The 24,148-nt window shown below is 42.1% G+C and overlaps 2 protein-coding genes across 2 annotated transcripts in view; both read right to left on the bottom strand.

Annotated features, from left to right (window-relative positions):
- The window catches only part of LOC117490555 (A disintegrin and metalloproteinase with thrombospondin motifs 2-like), a 45,497-nt gene that overhangs the window by 6,335 nt on the left and 15,014 nt on the right, over window positions 1-24,148 (bottom strand). The window contains exons 7-16 of the mRNA XM_034140322.1: window positions 23,348-23,501; window positions 23,148-23,253; window positions 22,306-22,449; window positions 19,258-19,390; window positions 15,660-15,773; window positions 15,268-15,413; window positions 14,606-14,695; window positions 14,012-14,094; window positions 1,542-1,675; window positions 721-844 (exon numbers count right to left, since the gene is read on the bottom strand). Of these exons, the coding sequence (XP_033996213.1) occupies window positions 721-844; window positions 1,542-1,675; window positions 14,012-14,094; window positions 14,606-14,695; window positions 15,268-15,413; window positions 15,660-15,773; window positions 19,258-19,390; window positions 22,306-22,449; window positions 23,148-23,253; window positions 23,348-23,501 (1,228 nt within the window). The remainder of the gene's footprint in view (window positions 1-720; window positions 845-1,541; window positions 1,676-14,011; window positions 14,095-14,605; window positions 14,696-15,267; window positions 15,414-15,659; window positions 15,774-19,257; window positions 19,391-22,305; window positions 22,450-23,147; window positions 23,254-23,347; window positions 23,502-24,148) is intronic.
- On the bottom strand, window positions 8,307-10,202 carry LOC117490699 (N-lysine methyltransferase KMT5A-A-like). The gene is made up of 4 exons (XM_034140480.1): window positions 9,587-10,202; window positions 9,318-9,480; window positions 8,933-9,125; window positions 8,307-8,625 (listed from the first exon to the last, which is right to left on the bottom strand). The coding sequence occupies exons 1-4, from the start codon at window positions 9,720-9,722 to the stop codon at window positions 8,542-8,544; spliced, it is 576 nt and encodes a 191-aa protein (XP_033996371.1). The 5' UTR covers window positions 9,723-10,202; the 3' UTR covers window positions 8,307-8,541.

Raw genomic sequence — 24,148 nt, 5'->3', positions numbered from 1 at the left:
GTAAGAGTAGTAGTCATATTTCGTGAACCCTTTGAAGAGTACTGTCACCGGTGTGATCATTCTATAATACACCATTTAAGCCCGGGGGAGAAATGCTAACGCTAACGCTAGCGATCTTCTCTACTTCATGCTATCTGCACAAATGGTTGACATTAAACATTAAAACGACCAGGCAGTTCAGAGAGAATCAAAGGAAGGCAGGCAGGCAGCTTTGCATGACATTCTTCAGGACGTGTTTCATTGTGGTGATAGTGAGGGTAGTCAATCGTTTTGTTGACAAGACAGTAGTGACGGCCATCTTGGTGACGTGTGTTGTTGACCAGAGATGTAGTTCATTGAGCGTTTCACACAAACAAATGTGTTACTTCACAGTTTTACGACACATTTTTTTTTTTTTGACTTGCAAAATTACGTTTTAAATTGACAAACATCATATGTGTAATTCGTGGCACAATTCAAACGGGATCGAAAGATAATCTTTCTCTCTCCATTGACTTCAATACATAATTTTTCCGAAATAAGGTCCCATGGAGGTCCACCGGAAGGGGAGGGACTTCGCCATTCTATAAAGGAACTACAGCACGGTCACATGACTTCACGTCACCACCGCTAAGCTAAAGGTGGCTAATGTTGGGCTATAAAGGAACTACAGCATGGTCACATGACTTCACGTCACCACCGCTAAGCTAAAGGCGGCTAAGGTTAGCGTGGTGATATCACCTGGCTTCCTGGTGCTGCGGGTGAAGTTGCCCTTGATGATCTTGCAGCTGGAGTTGTCTCCTCCACAGACTCCACAGCGGTCCTCCTCCAGGTCGGAGGCGATCTGACCGTCACAGCCCACATGCTGGGGGGGGGGGGGGTGGACACTAGCATTAGCACAGAGGAAGAACTGCACTGACATGTACTTCCTGTTCCTGAAAACATGTCAGTTTGGGACTAGTAAAGTACGAAGAGCATCAGGGTCACGTGATGTGGGGGGATGTGACCACAGGTAAGGGATGTGACCACAGGTAAGGGATGTGACCACAGGTAAGGGATGTGACCACAGGTAAATACAAGTTTAGAGTTCTGACTTTAATCTCAAAAGCCTGATCTTTTGTCACATCCCAAAACATATTTTTTATTTGACCCTAATCATGAGGCTCATAAGGCTCATGAGGCTCATAAGGCTCATAAGGCTCACATGAGGTTCATTAGGCTCATAAGGCTCACATGAGGCTCACATGAGGCTCATAAGGCTCATGAGGCTCATAAGGCTCACATGAGGCTCACATGAGGCTCATAAGGCTCATGAGGCTCATGAGGCTCACATGAGGCTCACATGAGGCTCACGTGAGGCTCATGAGGCTCACATGAGGCTCACATGAGGCTCATGAGGCTCACATGAGGCTCACATGAGGCTCACATGAGGCTCACATGAGGCTCACATGAGGCTCACATGAGGCTCACATGAGGCTCACATGAGGCTCATGAGGCTCATGAGGGTCTAAGGTTTGGGATCCAGGACAAAGACAGAGTGACTGAAGCAGAATAATAAAGACCTCACACTCTCCTTGGACGCAGACGCTGTGTGGGTCGCTGTAGGAGCACGGCGTCCCATCATGCACCTGGCGGCCCATCAGAACCACCGCCGCCGTCTCCTGGGAGACGCAGGACAGACGGCAGCGCTCATCCACTGCAGGGAGACGAGACATGGGACATGTGACATGTGACATGGGACACGTGATATGTGACATGTGACATGTGACATGTCTATTATAAGGAGATTCACTAGAGTACATACATGTAATATAAACATTAAATAATATTCATTTATAAATATAATGTTAAAGACAACGCAGAGTGTATATGTTCAGAGTTTAAAGAGTTAAAGAGAGGAGGGAGAATAACAGATTCCACACACACACCCACATACACACACACATGCGGGTTTTTGTGAACTAAAAGGACACTTTGACCCAAACACGTTTTTTCCATCATTAGGTGGACACCCCTTTTCACTAGCTTTACAAAGATGTTTTGAATATCAAAAAATCTATTTTGAGCCATACAACACAAATCCCACTTCAAATGTCCCATACACATAGCACAACTCAAAATACAACAACCTGACACCATGCTTCATTATGAGGACAGCAGATAATGAGCTGCATAAGCCCCGCCCATGACACAATGGTTATTTGTGAGGACAGTAGCTATACAACACACAAACATGTCACTGAAGTGTATTAAAGGGACAAACATGATTAAATGGAACATAACTTTACACAAACGTGTTGGATTGTGCATTACAAGAACAAACCTTTTATAAACGGACAAAATGTTTTGCACAACAGCATAGGAATACCTGATTTGTGATGTAATATTTTAATAGACAATATAGTGCACCATAGATATATAGCTTAAAAGTATGTTAATGTGTTTTGGTTATTGCTTGCCTCCTGTTTGCAATCTGTTGTTTTCATGCAAATGTAGAACCACATTCTAATACTCTCCAGAGGGGTATACTACAAGCAGGTCTTCCGAGACGAATTAAATCCATTTGCAAGTAAATGCTTATATTTGCAGCACTGCTAATTGCAATTACATCATCGATATGAAAAGAACCGATAACCATTTTATAGCAAAGTGACCGAACTGGTTTATCACTAATACAAAATGCTATTTGCCCTACAAGACTGCTCATCTACTTGGAGCATTACCGTTTAAAAGCTGATACAAAAGGACATATTGCACCTTGCACAGTGAACAATGAGCCAAGTTTAATGGTTATTTTCACATAACATTTTCTCACATGAAAATTGAGCTAAGACTAAATCTTTATTATTTTAAACATATAACTCTCCTTCCAGCATTACCTTGGTACGACAGAGGATTAGGGCCACACAAAAAAGAAAAGATAGGAGAATAAAGTCTTAATTACGAGATTAAAGTAGCTATGTTAGGAGAATAAAGATGAAATTATCCCGGGGGCTGAGGGGTCATTGCAGCAGATCTTCAAGGAAGTTATATTGACAGATTGGAACTGGAACGGATCAATAACTCATAAACAAAACTTTGCTAAAACACAAACTAACTACCGTAATAAGGTAAACAACTATCCACAATCCAATTTTCATCAAAACAACCTCACACCGGCCGCCCTCCAAGCTGGACACATAACACAGGTGTCTGTCTGCAGCCGGAGGAGAGAGGAGGGGTCATGGACCGTCTACAAAGTGCAACGCTGAAGAAAATACTGCAAATAAACTACTAAAACCACCTATTTTCGCAAACTTGCATGTGTAGTTTAAGCAACAGTATATTATTGTGTGATTTAAAATGTGATGTTTGTAGCTTTATAACAGAGCAGTTATTGAGTATAGTATCTTTATTCAGCGTTGCACTTTGTAGACGGTCCCTGACCCCTCCTCTCTCCTCCGGCTGCAGACAGACACCTGTGTGATGTGTCCAGCTCAGAGGGCGGCGGGTGTGAAGTTGTTTTGATGAAATTGGATTGTGGATAGTTGTTTACCTTATTACGGTAGTTAGTTTCTGTTTTAGCAACGTTTTGTTTATGAGTGTTTGATCCGTGAAGTTCCAATCCTTCAATATAACTATAACTATCTGCTGCAACGACCCCTCAGCCCCCGGAATGATTTCATCTTTATTCTCCTAACATAACAGCTTTAATCTCGTAATTATCCTTATAATAAAACATTGCTCCTACATGTAACATAATAATGAAAAGTTTAACTGTGAACTGTCCTCACTGCATGTTCGATTAAATCTCATCATCTTTTTTGTAGCAGTGCTTTTTTCTTCTGAGCCGTGCCTTGGTTCCTGACGAAGTCTCTAATATTTTGCAAAGAGCGACCAGCCAGAATAGGATGCTCTGCTGCTTTGCACTGTCTGCATTCTATCATCGTGGCCAATCTCCCCTTGGCAATGTGTGCATTAAAGTGTCTCAAAACTGCTGCCACCTCTTTTGGAGACCACTTCTGTTTTTGCATCCTCCTGGGATTCCTCTCCACAGCATTTTCAAGAGACTCTACAAACAGAAAAAGAGATCAGTCAATGGTAACCACGTTAACACGTATTTTATTTAAGATGTATTATGTTACTTACTAAAACTATAACTACAAATGGGTTTGGGATGAAGGAATCGAACTGTCTTTCCGGCTTTCATTCTTCCAATTTCTGATATTGTGCTGGTTCTGAACAATAGCATGTAGGGATCAAATGCTAATGCTTGCTCTTTGCCATATTTAAACATCTGTAAGTCTAACTGTGCAGAGCTTGCAGGAATGATTCTTCTGTATGTAGGGTTACGTTTTCTTTTTTTACTTAAGCAGCTTAAAGTTAGTATTTGACATAATAATAGTACTAACAGGATCAAGTTTTCTGAGACTTGTATTTCGTCCTCACAATGTTTTTAAATGACTTCTTAACAGGAAAAAGACGCATGTAACAATATAGTTTCAGGAAACCATATTCTGATCATTTTTGGTCATGATAAACTCAAATCTTCCAGTTTAACAGAAAAATTCAGTTCATGGCTTTAACGTTTAACGCTTCACGATAACCTGAACCAGGGTTTAACCTCCATGCTTGAGAAAGTGACTCATTGGTAGTAGCAGAGTATTTTGTGTACATTTACCAGGTGGCTCATGCATGTCCCCTCTCCTGCCAGGCTCCTTGTCATTCTCATCTGCATTTGTGTTCAATGATAGAAAAGAAGAAGAAAACATCCATCTTAACCAAGAGATTTGTGTAAATATTCAATCTTCATTTCAGCTATTATGTTATTACATGATTACAAAAGCAGGGAGTCTACACCCGCACCTTGACAAAAAAGAAAGGTGATACTTAAAGTTGTGCACCTACTGAGCAGCTCTTACTGTGGATTAGCTTATTTTAAGTAAATGTTCCAGCTCAGCTCTTGTTCTTACAATGTTGTGTCGTTTATTGTAAGGCGCTTTGGACCAAAATTAACAAAATGTATGTAGCCTTTGCTGAGAGTGATTTTAAGATATCAAAAACATTTGAAGGAGCACCGACATTTAGATGATAGCAGCTTGATAGAAGAACAGCGGCTCTTCATCCTCCGCAGAATGTGGAGGTTCAACATGGACTCCAGGATACTCTGCAATTTTTACAGGTGCACCATAGAGAGTATCCTGACTGGCTCTTGTTGTGAGTTATTACAATCAGGTAGAAAGACACTGATTATAGTATTTCATATCTAAAGAGTATGATCATTCAGTTTAACAGAAGAAAAACAGCATTGACACACAGTCCTCTTAGTGTCTAAAGCTGTCCAGTAGAGTGATACACAGGACCTGTGTATCTAACCTCAGCATTCACATCCAGTCTTCATGGTTTGTAACTGGAAAGAAACATGTAACTAATACCAACATTGAGCTGTGGTTAACTCACCTGTTGAATGTCATCATAGTGGGACTCAGATGTCATGGCAGCATCTTCATACAGAGGCCGTTTCTCAATCGTGAGGATGCTAGCTTGGTAGCACAGCCGAGCCGAGCATCTTGCTTCAGAAGCGAGGCAAGAATACTTCCTGGCATTCGGAAAACAAAGAGTGGAACAGGCTAGCAAGTGTGCAGGTGTGCATCATATGAGAGGCCGCACCTTACATCTTCCGCCACAGATTTGGGGAAATTGGTCCATGCGCAAAGCATTGTGGGGATTTTAAGGACGCGAAGTCTACCCATGTGCAGCCTCGAAATTTCCCCCAAACCAAGGACGCGGCCTCGGTAGAATTCCAAGTATGGAACAGTCCTTCGGCAGCACTCGATGACGTAGCATCCTTGAAATATTGGCTTGGAAGCCAATATCCTCGCGATTGAGAAACGGCCAGAGTCTCTGCCTCAGTGGAAATCTTGTGGATGAAGAAGGACTAAGTTTAATCACGAAACATCCAGAGTAGTACACAAATGCTTCACTTGCTCTTGTTGTGAGTTATTACAATCAGGTAGAAAGACACTGATTATAGTATTTCATATCTAAAGAGTATGATCATTCAGTTTAACAGAAGAAAAACAGCATTGACACACAGTCCTCTTAGTGTCTAAAGCTGTCCAGTAGAGTGATACACAGGACCTGTGTATCTAACCTCAGCATTCACATCCAGTCTTCATGGTTTATAACTGGAAAGAAACATGTAACTAATACCAACATTGAGTTGTGGTTAACTCACCTGTTGAATGTCATCATAGTGGGACTCAGATGCCATGGCAGCATGTTCATACAGAGGGTGTTTCTCAATCGCGAGTACACTTGCTTGGTAGCACATGTCTGCCGAGCATCTTGCTTCAGAAGCGAGTCAAGAATACTTCCTGGCATTCGGAAAACGAAGTGTGGAACACGCTAGCAAGTGTGCAGGTGTGCGTCATATGAGAGGCCCCGCCTTACATCTTCCGCCACAGATTTGGGGAAATTGGTCCGTGCGCAAAGCATTGTGGGGATTTTAAGACCATGGAGTCTACTCATGTGCAGACTCGATATTTCTCCAAACGGAGTACGCCGGGCTCGGTAGATTTCCAAGTATGCTGGAGATTGGAACAGTACTTCGGCGGCACTCGATGACGTAGAATGCTTGAAATAGTGGCTCTGAAGCAGCTTTACTCGCGATTGAGAAACACCCAGAGTCTCTGCCTCAGTGGAAATCTTGTGGATGAAGAAGGACTACGTTTAATCACTAAACATCCAGAGTAGTACACAAATGCTTCACTTGCTCTTGTTGTGAGTTATTACAATCAGGTAGAAAGACACTGATTATAGTATTTCATATCTAAAGAGTATGATCATTCAGTTTAACAGAAGAAAAACAGCATTGACACACAGTCCTCTTAGTGTCTAAAGCTGTCCAGTAGAGTGATACACAGGACCTGTGTATCTAACCTCAGCATTCACATCCAGTCTTCATGGTTTATAACTGGAAAGAAACATGTAACTAATACCAACATTGAGTTGTGGTTAACTCACCTGTTGAATGTCATCATAGTGGTACTCAGACGCCATGGCAGCATGTTCATACAGAGGGTGTTTCTCAATCGCGAGTACACTTGCTTGGTAGCACATGTCTGCCGAGCATCTTGCTTCAGAAGCGAGTCAAGAATACTTCCTGGCATTCGGAAAACGAAGTGTGGAACACGCTAGCAAGTGTGCAGGTGTGCGTCATATGAGAGGCCCCGCCTTACATCTTCCGCCACAGATTTGGGGAAATTGGTCCGTGCGCAAAGCATTGTGGGGATTTTAAGACCACGGAGTCTACTCATGTGCAGCCTCGATATTTCTCCAAATGGAGTACGCCGGGCTCGGTAGAATTCCAAGTATGCTGGAGATTGGAACAGTACTGCGGCGGCACTCGATGACGTAGTATGCTTGAAATAGTGGCTCTGAAGCAGCTTTACTCGCGATTGAGAAACACCCAGAGTCTCTGCCTCAGTGGAAATCTTGTGGATGAAGAAGGACTACGTTTAATCACTAAACATCCAGAGTAGTACACAAATGCTTCACTGGCTCTTGTTGTGAGTTATTACAATCAGGTAGAAAGACACTGATTATAGTATTTCATATCTAAAGAGTATGATCATTCAGTTTAACAGAAGAAAAACAGCATTGACACACAGTCCTCTTAGTGTCTAAAGCTGTCCAGTAGAGTGATACACAGGACCTGTGTATCTAACCTCAGCATTCACATCCAGTCTTCATGGTTTGTAACTGGAAAGAAACATGTAACTAATACCAACATTGAGCTGTGGTTAACTCACCTGTTGAATGTCATCATAGTGGGACTCAGATGTCATGGCAGCATCTTCATACAGAGGCCGTTTCTCAATCGCGAGGATGCTTGCTTGGTAGCACAGCCGAGCCGAGCATCTTGCTTCAGAAGCGAGTCAAGAATACTTCCTGGCATTCGGAAAACAAAGTGTGGAACAGGCTAGCAAGTGTGCAGGTGTGCGTCATATGAGAGGCCCCACCTTACATCTTCCGCCACAGATTTGGGGAAATTGGTCCATGCGCAAAGCATTGTGGGGATTTTAAGGACGCGAAGTCTACCCATGTGCAGCCTCGAAATTTCCCCCAAACCAAGGACGCGGCCTCGGTAGAATTTCAAGTATGCAACAGTCCTTCGGCAGCACTCGATGATGTAGCATCCTTGAAATATTGGCTTGGAAGCCAATATCCTCGCGATTGAGAAACGGCCAGAGTCTCTGCCTCAGTGGAAATCTTGTGGATGAAGAAGGACTACGTTTAATCACTAAACATCCAGAGTAGTACACAAATGCTTCACTTGCTCTTGTTGTGAGTTATTACAATCAGGTAGAAAGACACTGAATATAGTATTTCATATCTAAAGAGTATGATCATTCAGTTTAACAGAAGAAAAACAGCATTGACACACAGTCCTCTTAGTGTCTAAAGCTGTCCAGTAGAGTGATACACAGGACCTGTGTATCTAACCTCAGCATTCACATCCAGTCTTCATGGTTTATAACTGGAAAGAAACATGTAACTAATACCAACATTGAGTTGTGGTTAACTCACCTGTTGAATGTCATCATAGTGGGACTCAGATGCCATGGCAGCTTCTTCATGCAGAGTCTCTGCCTCAGTGGAAATCTTGTGGATGAAGAAGGACCAAGTTTAATCACTAAACATCCAGAGTAGTACACAAATGCTTTACTTGCCTGTTGTTGTGAGTTAACACACAATATCCACCTCATAGTTCAATAACAGGTCATCAAGTCAATGGCCATCATTTAAAATCATCTTTTGTATTAATAGCATTTTGTATAGAACTGTTGAAATTTCAATTTTCCATGTGACTAACATATTGGACATGGCAGAGCTAAGTTTGTTGTGAACATAGTGTTAAATGATAGATTTACATAGCAGAGTGTTGATACAAGACACCATTCGTAAATACCTTGCATCTCCATGGCCAATCAGAATCACTGTAGTCATAAGCTATCTCTTCTCCAGGACTGATGTCTTTGAGTGCAAAAAGACAAAGATGGGGCTTTCCATCCACTTTGTTCAATTTCATTTTGCAGTTCGGGTTCACATGGTCATCGTTGACAAGTCTCCCTAGGGAGTTGTCCTCTTTGGCAGCATCAACACTGATTGGGCAAGGACACAATTCTGATTACAAACTAACAGTATTACAACCACAGCAAACTAGCATTAGATAAAATACATATAGACAAAAAAAGGCTCAATGTACACTGTATGCCCAACTTAACATCAAGATAGCAGCGTTTGCATGTCTGGGTAACTACACATTTAGAAATAACATTACAATATTTACTTACCATAACTCTTGTCCATTTATACGAAAGTCAAACATGAAAACCTTAAGTGCACAATGGTATACTTGTTGCCGGTGTTCACGTTCAGATTTAGTTATGACTTCCCCTCTATATTCAATTAGGAAGTCTCCGTTTTGAAAGGGTCGGCAGCTGAACACTCCTCGACCTAACAAAGATCAGAGGATGGGTCAGGAGAAGTGATGAGGTTAAACAACAATACACATTTGTCATGCTAATGACAAGAATAGTAAGCAAATACTTTTGTCACTCACCTTTGAAGGAATTTATGAACTTCACATCAAATCCATCCTTGTCTTTGCACAAGGATGTAAAATGTGCAGCCTCTTCTCTAGGTTTAATCTTTGCTCTCCGGGGTCTTGCTGATGCCATATCCAGCAAAGGGTTCATTTTCACTGTTGGTGAGAAAACAGACCCTTTGATTATCTACGCAAGCCATGCCACTGAAACAGCTCAATATGTGTAACAATGGCTGCTAAGTCAGTGCATTTGGCATCTATAAACAAAATAAACTGTTCAGCTTCATGTTTTCACTGGATGCTTCCCTCACAATCTCAACCACAGTGTTAACGCTGTTATGTATAGGTTATTGTATGGGTTTAAATGTACTTTACACTCAGATGCAGAAACAGATGACTAACTAACAGGCTGCTTCCAGCAGCTAACAGCTTGAAAAGTGCAGACAAATGTAAGACATGGAAAGCTGTGATTATAAGACGGCAATAACATAGGTAACAGTCAGCAATCACGCTAAATATCTGAGATATTTCATCAACTTAATCAGAGCATAGTTCACTGTTTACGCAGCAACGGGCTAACAGCTATGTCTGTGAAGCATGCTACTTTTACAATGTTTTACTCACATGGAATTGGAACTTACCAGGATGAATTACTCTCATCAATATTATCTACAAATGCTTGCTCAATAAATGTATGGAAAAAACTGCCTTAACCTGTTCCACTCTGAGCCTGTTTTTCAGGTCTCAGGCTCGAAAATGACATTCCCAGAACAAATGACCATATCTTCCCTTCTAAAAGGGTTAAATTAATAATCTTTTCTCAAAGTAATGATAAACCTGTGAGTTGGATGTAGAAGTGTCAGAATCAATATAAATGTTTTTTATTTTAAAGAAAATTCAGATTTTACATAGTAAAAAACTGTAAATTATAGTGTCCGTCCAAAAATTATTTTTTACAGATAGTGAAAACTACCCTTGGATGATGGGTTAGTAGACTAAAAGCTTTAGGAATCCAAAGTACAACATATAATAAGTACCCTGTATCAAGATTGATGCAAAACAAGTGAAATTTGACCTTTTTAGAGAGATTTAGCCAAAAACTGGGCCATCTGGGGTCATTTGGGTGGATTTGACCTATCTCTGGCCCCCCTTGCTCGATCTGGTTGGTTGACATACCCTTGTGACCGTTAGAGCCAATAGAATCGAAGGAGGATACCTACATAGACACACATTGTAAAGAAAAAATGTTGCCGCTTCGCGTGTGGAAAGCGAAACTAAACTGGAGGAATGTCTCCTTCTGGAGTTTGGAAACTAAAACGCAGTTGTATTGCTTATGGATTATCAGAAATAATTTCAAAGAAGGCACAGACACATAGGATGAACCTATGGATTAACTGCAGCATCGTTTTTTTATCGTTTTAATGCCATTGAAAACCACTTTTGACCAAGGTAAGCCATATTTATATGTTTAGCTTCTTGGCTCCACATGTGATGATGTACGCTTTCGTTGATAGCGTCGCAAATGTTTATCACTGAGTGTTGAGGTGGGCACCGTTAGATTCAGTGTCTCCAGGACACCAAAAAATAGTGTTTGGTTGTGCATCTAGGATAAGTAATAAGGGAGTTCTGAGTGAGTTTATGTGTCTTTGTCGGTCCCGTTTTTTCGATCGAGGCTAATTCAGAGGCTGAGTGCTAGCATTGTGGGTTTTTTTTGAAATTTTTTTTTAAAAAGATCAGTTAGCTGAGTTTCTTCCCGTTACATGGATATAACACATTCATAGTTTTATTCAATATTAAGATTCCTTAGACGTTGTTTCCTGCAAATGACGCGTTTATCCGCCCGGTACCGGGGGGAAGGCGTGAAACAGGTTAAATAACATTATTTTGAATAAAAAACTCAAATGTAGGCCTACTGACTAGATGAATGCTGACACGTGTCCCCAATTAAGCTAGCATTAGCCGTAGCTGCTAACGTTTTAGCCTAAAACGTGTCTCTAATTCCAGTGTTTCCCCTACCATTGTCTTGGAGGGGCGCTGCGCCCCGCCTGAAATTCAAGGTGTTTAAAAAAAAAATTGCAACTAATCTATAGCCTATCTACTGTCACTTTTCACATTGAACATGTGCTCTTTTATTAAATAAACTACATGCTTTCATTTTAAGTTGTGAGTTTAGTGTTTTTGACCCTAAGAAACAATGATGCATTAATCAATAACAATAATCCACAGCTCCTCTCTCTGCTCCAGAGGATTTAAAAAAAAAATATCCTAATGCCACCCCCCCCCCCCCCCAAAGCAGTAAACCTAGGGGAAACACTGAATTCCATACAGTTTCAACAAGCTTCCAATATAAAAACATTGAGAAGCCTCGAAACAAGAATGAAAACATAACATATTAGCTGTGTCATTTAAGTTTTTACACCAGTCCTACCTTGAACTTCTCCTCACGTCTGGCGAATGAAATGCGAATATGCCCTGACTGTCACCGCAGTCCGGGGAGTCCCTCCCCCTTGTGAATTTCCACGGACTGCTGATTCCCAAACGTCAAGATATTATTAAGGGCAAATGTATACATTCACGATTGGATGCATGTAAACAAAGATAAAGTTACCTTATTAAAAGTAAATTATAATTTATTGTAACATTTAGCTGAGCTCCATGTAATCCGGATACTCTGCCTATTTTTCGGACATATGATGATGCCTGCTCGGCCCGGGCCCGGACACAGAAATAATTTGCGTGGTTACCCGCTGGGGTATTGCGAACTAAAAAGTTGCCTGGCTGGTGCATGGGCTGGAGCTGCGAACCAAAACGTGAGAGGGTTACGTTGCAGGCTGTGGAAAGATTAACCTGAACTATATAGCGAGTACGGAGAAAACAATACAGTTGCTACATAAGCAGTAGAGCTGAGAACGCAGTGATTAAAACACAACCCCACATATTAATGTACATAACCTATGTAGTAATGTTACGTAACATTAACCAGTACCCGTACATTTTCCACCACATTTTAGCTGACTATCCGTTACTATCATTGACCGTCATAACAGCGGCACAAGCCATTCTTCTGTTGTTGTTTTATACAATAATGACATAATATAGTATTAAACAAAAGCCTGATAATTAAATGTCTAAACTGCAATGAAATGTAGGTAGTATTAGACATAATAATAATAATAATAATAATAATAATAATAATAATAATAATAATAATAATAATAATAATTACATAATAACATAATAATAATAATAATTATTATGTTATTATTATTATTATTATTATTATTATTATTATTATTATTATTATCATTATTATTATTATTACACACACAGCATTTTTCACAGAAACATGAATTGTCAGGACCATCCGGCAGTCAGCCAATCAGAGCTCCTTCTGTGTGAATATTCATGAGCGGGTGCAATACCCAAAACCAGCTGTATGAGCGCTGTTCTGACACACAGAAAATACACAATTTCTGGGTTTTGTGTATAAAAAGGTATTTTTTTTTTTTTTGGGTATTTAAGCTTTCTACACCTATAGAAACACTTCTACGCTTTTAGAATTTGTATTTATTAGCAGGACACCGACCCTGTCCTGTTCATACAAAATGTCTGGCTAATGTCGGTGTGTATTCATACCAAAAGTCCTCTTAATTAACAAAGGTGCACACACACACACACACACACACACACACACACACACACACACACACACACACACACACACACACACACACACACACACACACACACACACACACACACACACACACACACACACACACACACACACACACACACACACACACACACACACACACACACACACACACACACACACACACACACACACACACACACACACACACACACACACACACACACACACACACACACACACACACACACACACACACACACACACACACACACACACACACAGGAAACTTTAATCTAATCTTGAAGTTCCAGGAAGAATGGAATGCATGTGTACCGTGTGTATTATGAGTGTGTATTTGTGTGTATTATGAGTGTGTACAGTGTGTATTATGAGTGTGTATTTGTGTGTACGGTGTGTATTATGAGTGTGTATTTGTGTGTATTATGAGTGTGTACAGTGTGTATTATGAGTGTGTATTTGTGTGTATTATGAGTGTGTACAGTGTGTATTATGAGTGTGTATTTGTGTGTATTATGAGTGTGTACAGTGTGTATTATGAGTGTGTATTTGTGTGTATTATGAGTGTGTACAGTGTGTATTATGAGTGTGTACAGTGTGTATTATGAGTGTGTATTTGTGTGTATTATGAGTGTGTACAGTGTGTATTATGAGTGTGTACAGTGTGTATTATGAGTGTGTATTTGTGTGTATTATGAGTGTGTACAGTGTGTATTATGAGTGTGTACAGTGTGTATTATGAGTGTGTATTTGTGTGTATTTACGGTCGGGATGTTGATGAGGAAGCCAGTGATGTTTGATTCCTTCGTGTTCGAAGAACGGGTTCCAGGCTTTACACTGATCCTCCCTGAGACACACACACACACACACACACACACACACACACACACACACACACACACACACACACACACACACACACACACACACACACACACACACACACACACACACACACACACACACACACACACACACACACACACACACACACACACACACACACACACACACACACACACACACACACACACACACACACACACACACACACACATTATTTACATACATAACAACACCTGGGATATATATTGTACATTCTGTGTAAAATAATGATTCTGCTGGCTGCTTATTGTTTTTGACCAACACCTGTAGTATAACACTGTGCAATATATATATATACATATATACTTATATACTAGTTATTATAGTATATATATATAATAGTAGTATAGTTTTTATTTTCAATGATGTTCTTGACTCTTTATTTCACTCTTATCTAAATGTTTGTCTGTATCTGTAGGAAAGGTTCTGTTTAAATAAAGTGTATTTATTAAATCCTACAGGTGTGTCCCCACCTGTAGTCTGTGAGGGGGGGGCAGTCCTCTCGCTGGCACACCTGGAACTCAAAGCTGTTCCCGGGGCAGTGTCGACCCCCGTTGTTGGGCCTGAGGAAACAACAAGGTTCAAGGCTTGTATTGGTCATCTGTACACAGCAGCTACAGTGGAGATATCTCAATGAAGATCTGAGGCTCCTCCAACAGAGAAACACAGCAGCTACAGTGGAGATATCTCAATGAAGATCTGAGGCTCCTCCAACAGAGAAACACAGCAGCTACAGTGGAGATATCTCAATGAAGAGCTGAGGCTCCTCCAACAGAGAAACACAGCAGCTACAGTGGAGATATCTCAATGAAGATCTGAGGCCACTCCAACAGAGAAACACAACAGATAACAGTGCAAGTACATACAAATAGAATAGACTGTTAAACACCTGTTTGCATCTTACACATTATTTATCACTTGTAGACTCTTCTGGCACTACTTCTATTACATTTTATTGTATTTACTTGCACTGTTATCTGTTGTATTGTGTTGCGCTGTGGGAGGAGCCTGTGACCTCAGATTTCATTGGCATATCTAAACTGTAGCTGCTCTGTACAAATGAGGATAAAAGCCTTGAATCTTGAATCTCAGTGTCTCCTGATTGGTTGGTGAGATGATTTGACAGCTGACTCACGCGGGGGTGTCGCAGTAGTGCGCCCTGTAGCGCACGCCCCCCCCGCAGCTCCGCGAGCACGGGCCGAACGGGGTCCAGGGGCCCCAGCCGCCATCTTGTTTCAGGAGGTCAGGGGTCAGACGCATGCAGAGGCCCCGGAAACAGTGCTGTTACCATGGAGACAGGGAGCAGACACACGTTACTCTGTATGCTAAGCTACGGTAGCTGTTTCCTCTTGCTGTCACTCTTTACGCTAAGATATAAAGGAACTACAGCACGAGTTTGAAATGAGACGACTCAACTTCGTCACGCCCCGCATTCTTAACATTCTGAGAAAAGTCAACATTCGGAAAAAGTCAAAATTCTGAGAAAAAGTAAAGTCATAAATAAAGTGTTCTGGATTATAACCTCACCTTCCCCGGTCCACACTTGGTGCCGTGCAGCGCCGGGCCCTTCTTGGTCTTACAGTAGAACGGGTTGCTGTACTCGCTGCACCACAGCTGCTTGCAGGGGTCCAGGGTGGTGTACTGCACACACACAATCACATCAACAAACACACACAATCACATCAACAAACACACCAACAAACACACACAATCACATCAACAAACACACACAATCACATCAACAAACACACACAATCACATCAACAAACACACACACAATCACATCAACAAACACACACAATCACATCAACAAACACACACACACAATCACATCAACAAACACACACACAATCACATCAACAAACACACACAATCACATCAACAAACACACACACAATCACATCAACAAACACACACACAATCACATCAACAAACACACACACAGGCCCGTTCTCATTTAATCAAATGTCCCTCCTCGACTCCTCGACTCCTCGGTCCTCCGGTAGTGACCCGGAAATGAATTTTAGCGCGCCATGTTGAAGGACATCTCAATTCTCGAAATGCACATCGAGGACCGAGCATCGAGCGTCGAGGAGGCTCTCTGGAGGAGCTATAACCGAGGATACACTGATGGGTCCTCCAAGGTCCTCCACGGCTCCTTCGTGGATGCATTTCCGGCAACAGTGATGTTTCAAAGAGTCGAGACGCACGGCCGGACTGATCTCAGCCAATCACAGCTCTGCATGCATCCCCTGGATATTATTTTATTAACTGCTTTCATCGCGACGCGATGTTTACAGAGAGAACAGCTGTGAGGTCCGTGCAGAAAGCAGAGCAGTGTGTATAATATATATCACTCAGTATAACAGGCCTACTCTCTTTATTTGCTTTAGTTTAGTAGATATCTACAAACAAAGTCGATATTTTTCTAAAACCATTTAGTGCTTCACATAATAAAATACACAACGGCTGTAGCCTGATTATATGCTTTAGGAGCTGTAGGTGCGTGTGTGTGGTGTAGGTGTGTGTGGTACAGTGTGTGCGTAGATGCAGCGGACAGACAGGTCTCAGTTGGTTTGGTGTCCTCTGCTTACTTGTAATACTTGTAAATAAAACTTTTGGCCCGTCATTTATTTCCCTCATTGTAGCGACCAGAGAGGGGAGAGGGGGGGGGGGATATATCCAGTCTCTGATAGTGTTACGTTATTATGAGAGTGCTCTGTTTGATTCTGAAATTGTATGTATTTATATAAATATATACATATATGTGTGTGTGTGTGTGTGTGTGTGTGTGTGTGTGTGTGTGTGTGTGTGTGTGTGTGTGTGTGTCCGCATCTGTAGCCTGTTATTGTCTCATTATACCGCACTGTGAATGAATTAAAAGTAAATATATAAGTCGTCATGAACACATCTGTCCATCAGACAGAGGGCTGCTGTGCCTCCTGTCATCATTAATGGACGTCTCTTTAAAATGACCGCTCAGAGGAGAGGAGTTCTCATTTCTCTAACCGCCTGCTGCTTCCCCTCCTCTCTCCTCGGCTCCCCTCCTCGGCTCCTCCGCTCGCATCTCCTGTGGGCGGGACTAAGTCTCGAGGATAGGAGTCGAGGAGGGGAGTCGAGGAGGGACATTTGATGAAATGAGAACGGGCCACAATCCCATCAACAAACACACACACAATCACATCAACAAACACACACAATCACACACACAATCACATCAACAAACACACACACAATCACATCAACAAACACACACAATCACATCAATAAACACACACAATCACATCAACAAACACACACACAATCACATCAACAAACACACGCAATCACATCAACAAACACACACACAATCACATCAACAAACACACACAATCACATCAACAAACACACACACAATCACATCAACAACACACACACAATCACATCAACAAACACACACAATCACATCAACAAACACACACAATCACATCAACAAACACACACAATCACATCACAAACAACACACAATCACATCAACAAACACACAACAATTCACACCAACAAACACACAATCACAATCACATCAACAAACACACACAATCACATCAACAAACACACACACAATCACATCAACAAACACACACAATCACATCAACAAACACACACACAATCACATCAACAAACACACAATCACATCAACAAACACACACAAAATCACATCAACAAACACACAACACATCACATCACAACACACACAATCACATCACAAACACAACACAATCACATCAACAACACACACAATCACATCACAAACACACACAATCACATCAATAAAACACACCAATCACATCAACAAACACACACATCACATCACATCAAACACACAATCACACACAAACACACCAGATCACATCAACAACACAACACAATCAAATCAACAAACCACACACAATCACAACACACACAATCACATACAACACAATCACATCAACACACACAATCACATCAACAAACACACACAATCACATCAACAAACACACACACAATCACATCAACAAACACACACAATCACATCAACAAACACACGCAATCACATCAACAAACACACACAATCACATCAACAAACACACACACAATCACATCAACAACACACACACAATCACATCAACAAACACACACAATCACATCAACAAACACACACAATCACATCAATAAACACACACAATCACATCAACAAACACACACACAATCACATCAACAAACACACACAATCACATCAACAAACACACGCAATCACATCAACAAACACACACAATCACATCAACAAACACACACACAATCACATCAACAAACACACACAATCACATCAACAAACACACACACAATCACATCAACAAACACACACACAATCACATCAACAAACACACACAATCACATCAACAAACACACACAATCACATCAACAAACACACACACAATCACATCAACAAACACACACAATCACATCAACAAACACACACACAATCACATCAACAAACACACACAATCACATCAACAAACACACACACAACAATCACAATCAACAAACACACACAATCACATCACAATCAACAACACATCACACAATCACATCAGCAAACAACAATACACAATCACATCAACACACCACACATACAATCACATGCAAGCAAAAACCAAACACAACAATCACATCAACAAACACACAATCAACATCAACAAACACACACAATCACATCACAAACACACAACAATCACATCAACAAACACACACAATCACACATCAATAAACACACAACAACAATCACCATCAACAAACACACACAACAGATCACATCAACAAGCACACACAATCAGCATCAATAAACACACACACTCACATCAACAAACACACACACAATCACATCAACAAACACACACACAATCACATCAATAAACACACACAATCACATCAACAAACACACACAATCACATCAACAAACACACACAATCACATCAACAAACACACACACAATCACATCAACAAACACACACAATCACATCAACAAAAGACAAACTTTGTCCATGAATCATTGATCAGTCTCTCTTAAGAATGTCCGCCTGCAGAGTCCCTCTCACACTGCTCGTACCGCGGTGCAGAGGCTGTACCCCGGTCCGAAGTCGAAGCGGCACTGCTGGTCCAGGCTGTACTGAAACCCCGGCAACTGAGGCTGCACCGGCCAATCGTGGAGGAACGGGTCGTCACGGAGACAGTCATAGGTGCTGAGGAGAGACATGGAAAATGTGTTTACAACAAGGTTCCTCAATGTGGTCAGTTCCCATCCTGATGCAGGGTACCTCAACTACTCTACCTGCACTGAAATAAACAGTACTTAAGGAACGTTTTAAGATGTTTGTTAAAAATGTCCCAGAAATGGTTCAAAAGGTCAAATCTTTATCATCACACAGCAGCTACAGTGTACATATGGTCATGGAAAGTCCCAAGCTCCTCCAACAAACAATGTAGATATATATATAAGACACAAAACAATACAATAGAGCAGGATAAGTGAACTTCAGTATATCAACGTAACACAGAATAAGAGCTTAATGTTGTCAGTGACCAGAGGCCTGTACTACGAAGCCGAATTTTCCTAACCTGGATATGTTTGAGTTAGCCGGTTGGCCCAATCCAAAACATACGCGCTCTCGCTAAGCTGTACTACGACGCTGGTTATCAAGTGGATCGCTCAAGCCAGCCGTGTCCTATCTAGTTAGGTGCGCGTTCACATGAAAGGGGTGGTATTTGGAGCATTCGACCAATCTCAAACACGGACAAGCGTACTGACAGCGCAGCGTCATACTTCCTGAATGAAAAGTGAACTTTAATATTAGATAAATATGAAGAAGTTAAACTTTAAACATCCATGACTTAAACACTTTATCCAGGATCAAAGCCACATAGCTGCACCTGCAAGGTGAATACAGCTGGTAAAAGAAAAAGTGTTTGAATGCGTACATTAACAGGTTTATGATATCACTGCCCCGTCCAAGACACGAGTGGATCTGACTTTTATTACATTTGACTCGAGTGTTTTGTCAACTTAATGTGTTGCTTAAAATAATACTTCTGCATACAGTATGTGACACTGTGAGTGTTGCACGGCCAGATACGGCTCAGCTGACTCAGATAAGGAAATATATGATACATTATGATGTGATATGATATGAATGATAATGGGACACATCGACGTCTGCACTCACAGTGCCGCGGACTGTACTTAATGTTACTCTGATCCGGTTACTTATGTTGTGGCAGATATTTAAGTAAGCTTTCTTAACGCTAATGTTATAATAGTCAGATTGCTCTGAAGATGAGAAGGGATATTCTATTAATTTTCACGTTCACACAGTCAGTTGATTTTTGCCGGCCGTCTTTCCTGCAACGGCAGTTTTTCTGTATTTCCTTTCTCCTGTAATATGACTTGATAGCTTTAAACTCCACACACCCAGCTCTGATTGGTCAGCAGGCGGTGCTTTCACTGAGTTGATCTCTTAGCCTGCAACCTAACCTCCTCCCGAGGAGGTTAGCCGCTCAGCATAAGTTACCATGGAGATCTAGCCCGCTAAAAAGAGAACCAGCGTCGTAGGACCGGAAAGCCTGAGTTTTCCCTGAAGTCAGCCGGCTAAGCGAAAATCCGGCTTCGTAGTACAGGCCTCAGGTGACTGTCCTTAGCAAAGGAAAGGGTTCCCTTAACATCCTTCAGGTGTTCAGTTCCCGGGGTCATTCACCTGCACTGAATTAAACACTGTCTTGATTAAGGAACGTTTTAAGATGTTTGTTAAAACCGTCCTTAAACTGGTTCAGGGTTCAAACGTTTAAAGGCTTTATGTACAGCAGCTACAGTGTAGATATGGTAATGAGAAGGCTCCTCCAACAAGCACTGTAAAACAATGTATAAGACAATAAAACAAGTGCAAGAAAAAAATAGAGGACCCTGCATGACGAGCGTCTCAGTCGGCTTTTTGTGTACTTTCGGGTCAATAATGTGACGCTTTTTGCAAATGAACTAAAGGTGTGCAGCTGCTGCTCTGAGGAAAGATCAGGCTGAATTTACAATGGACCTTAATGGAGACATGTTGAACGTTTTTGTCACTTCATGCCCTCAAGAGGCATTTTGTTTAATTTCTTTTTTATTTTCAAGCTACAAGATGTTTTCTTTTTATGTCCCAGGAGTGGAGGGTTTGGGAGTTATGGCAGGTTTAAAATGCTGTATCAGCATTCCCACTAAATAAGAGCTAAATGTTCCAGGTGACTGTCCTTAGCGATCCTGTTAAGCCCTGAGCCTGTTTTTCAGGTCTCAGGCTCCAAAATGACATTCCCAGAACAAATGACCATATCTTCCTTTCTAAAAGGGTTGAATTAATAATCTTTTTTCTCAAAGTAATGATAAACTTGTGAGTTGGATGTAGAAAAGTCAGAATCAATATTTTTTTTAATGTTTTAAAGTAAATTCAGATTTTACATAGTAAAAAAAATTAAATTATAGTGTCCGTCCAAATATAACCCATTACTTATAGTGAAAACCACCCTTGGATGATGGGATAGTAGACTAAAAGCTTTAGGAATCCAAACTATAACATATAATAAGTACCCTGTATCAAGATTGATGGAAAACAAGTGAAGTTTGACCTTTTTAGAGAGATTTAGCAAAAGAAAACCCACCTCTGAGGTGATTTGGGTGCATGTTCCATATCTCTGGAACCCATTGGTCGATTTAGGTGATTGACACCTCTTTTTAACCGCTAGAGCCAATAGAATCGAGGGGAAGTTCCACATACACACACACGTTACCAAAGAACACAATAAAAAGAACACAATGGTGCTCTAGGAGGAGATTCAGGTGATAAGGTGGGGGGGGGGGGGGGGTTACCTTGGTTGCTGATTGGCTAATGGTTACACAAGACAAAACATCGTTATGACATCATAAAGTGGCCAAAATCTGATCAGCTCATTTTCAGTGTGTGTCTACAGAAGGTCCAGTTGTGATAGACACGGTTCGCCACTGGAGGGGACACATGTTGATGTAGAAGAGACATGAACAAGTGGATTTTGCATGATAGGTGACCTTTAACATCGTTCAGAAACACATGTCTCCGTGTGAGTGTCCCTGTGGTTCTGTGTCCTCAGGACTCACTTCAGGTAGGTGTGCAGCTCCTTCCAGCTGCAGCGGGACCAGTGGTACCGGTGGAAGGTGGCCTGGACCCTCGGGGACATGATGCTGCCCAGCGGGACGTCGTCCTCGCAGGCGTTCGCCTCTCCGTCATGCTCCATCCCCAGCCTGAGAGACAGGGACAGACAAGAGACACCTGGAGGTCAGTTTCCTTCACACTGGACACCAGTTAGCGTCTCTACGAGGACACCTGCGAGTCGTTATGGTCTCTACGAGTCATTATGGTCTCTACGAGGACACCTGCGAGTCGTTATGGTCTCTACGAGTCATTATGGTCTCTACGAGGACACCTGCAAGTCGTTATGGTCTCTACGAGTCAATATGGTCTCTACGAGGACACCTGCGAGTCGTTATGGTCTCTACGAGTCATTATGGTCTGTGTGTGTGTGTGTGTGTCTGTGTGTGTGTGTGTGTGCGTGTGTGTGTGTGTGTGCGTGCGTGCGTGTGTGTGTGTCTGTGTGTGTGTGTCTGTGTGTGTGTGCGTGTGTGTGTGTGTGTGCGTGTGTGTGTCTGTGTGTGTGTGTGTGTGTGCGTGCGTGTGTGCGTGCGTGCGTGCGTGCGTGTGTGTGTGTGTGTGTGTGTGTGTGTGCGTGTGTGCGTGTGTGTGTGTCTGTGTGTGTGTGTAGGTGTGTGTGTGTGTGTGTGTGTGTGCGTGCGTGCGTGTGTGTGTGTGTGTGTGTCTGTGTCTGTGTGTGTGTGTGTGTGTGTGTGTGTGTGTGTGTGTGTGTGTGTGTGTGTGTGTGTGTGTGTGTGTGTGTGTGTGTGTGTTGTGTGTGTGTGTGTGTGTGTGTGTGTGTGTGTCTCACACGTGTCCCGTTTCATGAGCAGCGACGAAGGCTGAGGAGAATCCGTCTTCGAGGACGAGGACACAGCTCCGGTGCAGCTGACACATTCCTTTAACTGGAGCATAACCTGCAGAGGTCAGGGGTCAGAGGTCAGGGGTCAGAGGTCGGGGAAATGGTGTTAGTATTAGTACTTGTAGTATAAGTACTTGTAATTAGTATACCCTGCATGCCCGAGGGCCCGAACTCCTGCCTGGTCAGGTACACGGTGTGGTCGTGCTGCTCGGCGTGGCTCTGCTCTCTCTGCTGGAGGTAGGACCAGCCGCACACGTTCTCCAGGCTCTTCTGAGGGTTCCCCACGGAGATCAGCTGCTGAGACTGAAGAGGAACACCACATGTCACCTGGTGTTATCTAAAGAGACTTACACACTCAGTACTGGGGACAAACCCCACAGGAGCAACTTGGGCTGAAGTACAACATCTTGTAGATTGTTGCTTTTTTTGCTTTTAAATTGTCTGTTGTTTTTACTTGTACTTGTTTTATGGTGTGTGAGCTTTGTTTGTTTATTTGACTGTACAGCACTTTGGTCTGGAGGTTTTAAAGTGCTTTATAAATAAAGCTGTATTGTATTGTAAGTGTCTCCAGGGACACAACGACATGCTGACTGCAGCGGAATAGAACCAATGCTCCCCTGATCCCAAGATCAACACACTATTCCACTGAGCCACAGCCTCCCAGCACCTTTATGGCGCGTTTCCACTACACGGCCTCGCTCGGCCTCGCGATCGGTATGGCTAGGCCTCGTTAGGACTGGCTCACTTTATGGCGCATTTCCATTACAGTTTAGGAACTGGGGTAGTATCTATAGTAACGCAGTGTAGGCGGAGCCGTGACGTCATCTTCAATGAGAACCCCAGAAAAACAACACAGCCGTTAGCTGTTAGCACTCAGAGCTCACAGCTCCTCATATATGTTCAGAAACTAGACAAAAGTTAAACAAGTACAAACCACAGACTGTCTGTGT

Source organism: Trematomus bernacchii, unplaced genomic scaffold (assembly GCF_902827165.1).
Source record: "Trematomus bernacchii unplaced genomic scaffold, fTreBer1.1, whole genome shotgun sequence".
Lineage (NCBI taxonomy): Eukaryota > Metazoa > Chordata > Actinopteri > Perciformes > Nototheniidae > Trematomus > Trematomus bernacchii.
Note: the sequence above shows the minus strand (reverse complement) of the source record. Positions and strands in the feature narration are given on the sequence as shown.

Bases quoted from the DNA above. Each gene is read 5' to 3' on its own strand.
- LOC117490699 (XM_034140480.1), bottom strand. From the start codon at position 9,722: ATGAACCCTTTGCTGGATATGGCATCAGCAAGACCCCGGAGAGCAAAG. The intron at 9,481-9,586 runs GTGAGTGACAAA...GATCTTTGTTAG, and splicing joins GTTCATAAATTCCTTCAAAG to GTCGAGGAGTGTTCAGCTGC. The intron at 8,626-8,932 runs GTATTTACGAAT...TTCATCCACAAG, and splicing joins ATTGGCCATGGAGATGCAAG to ATTTCCACTGAGGCAGAGAC.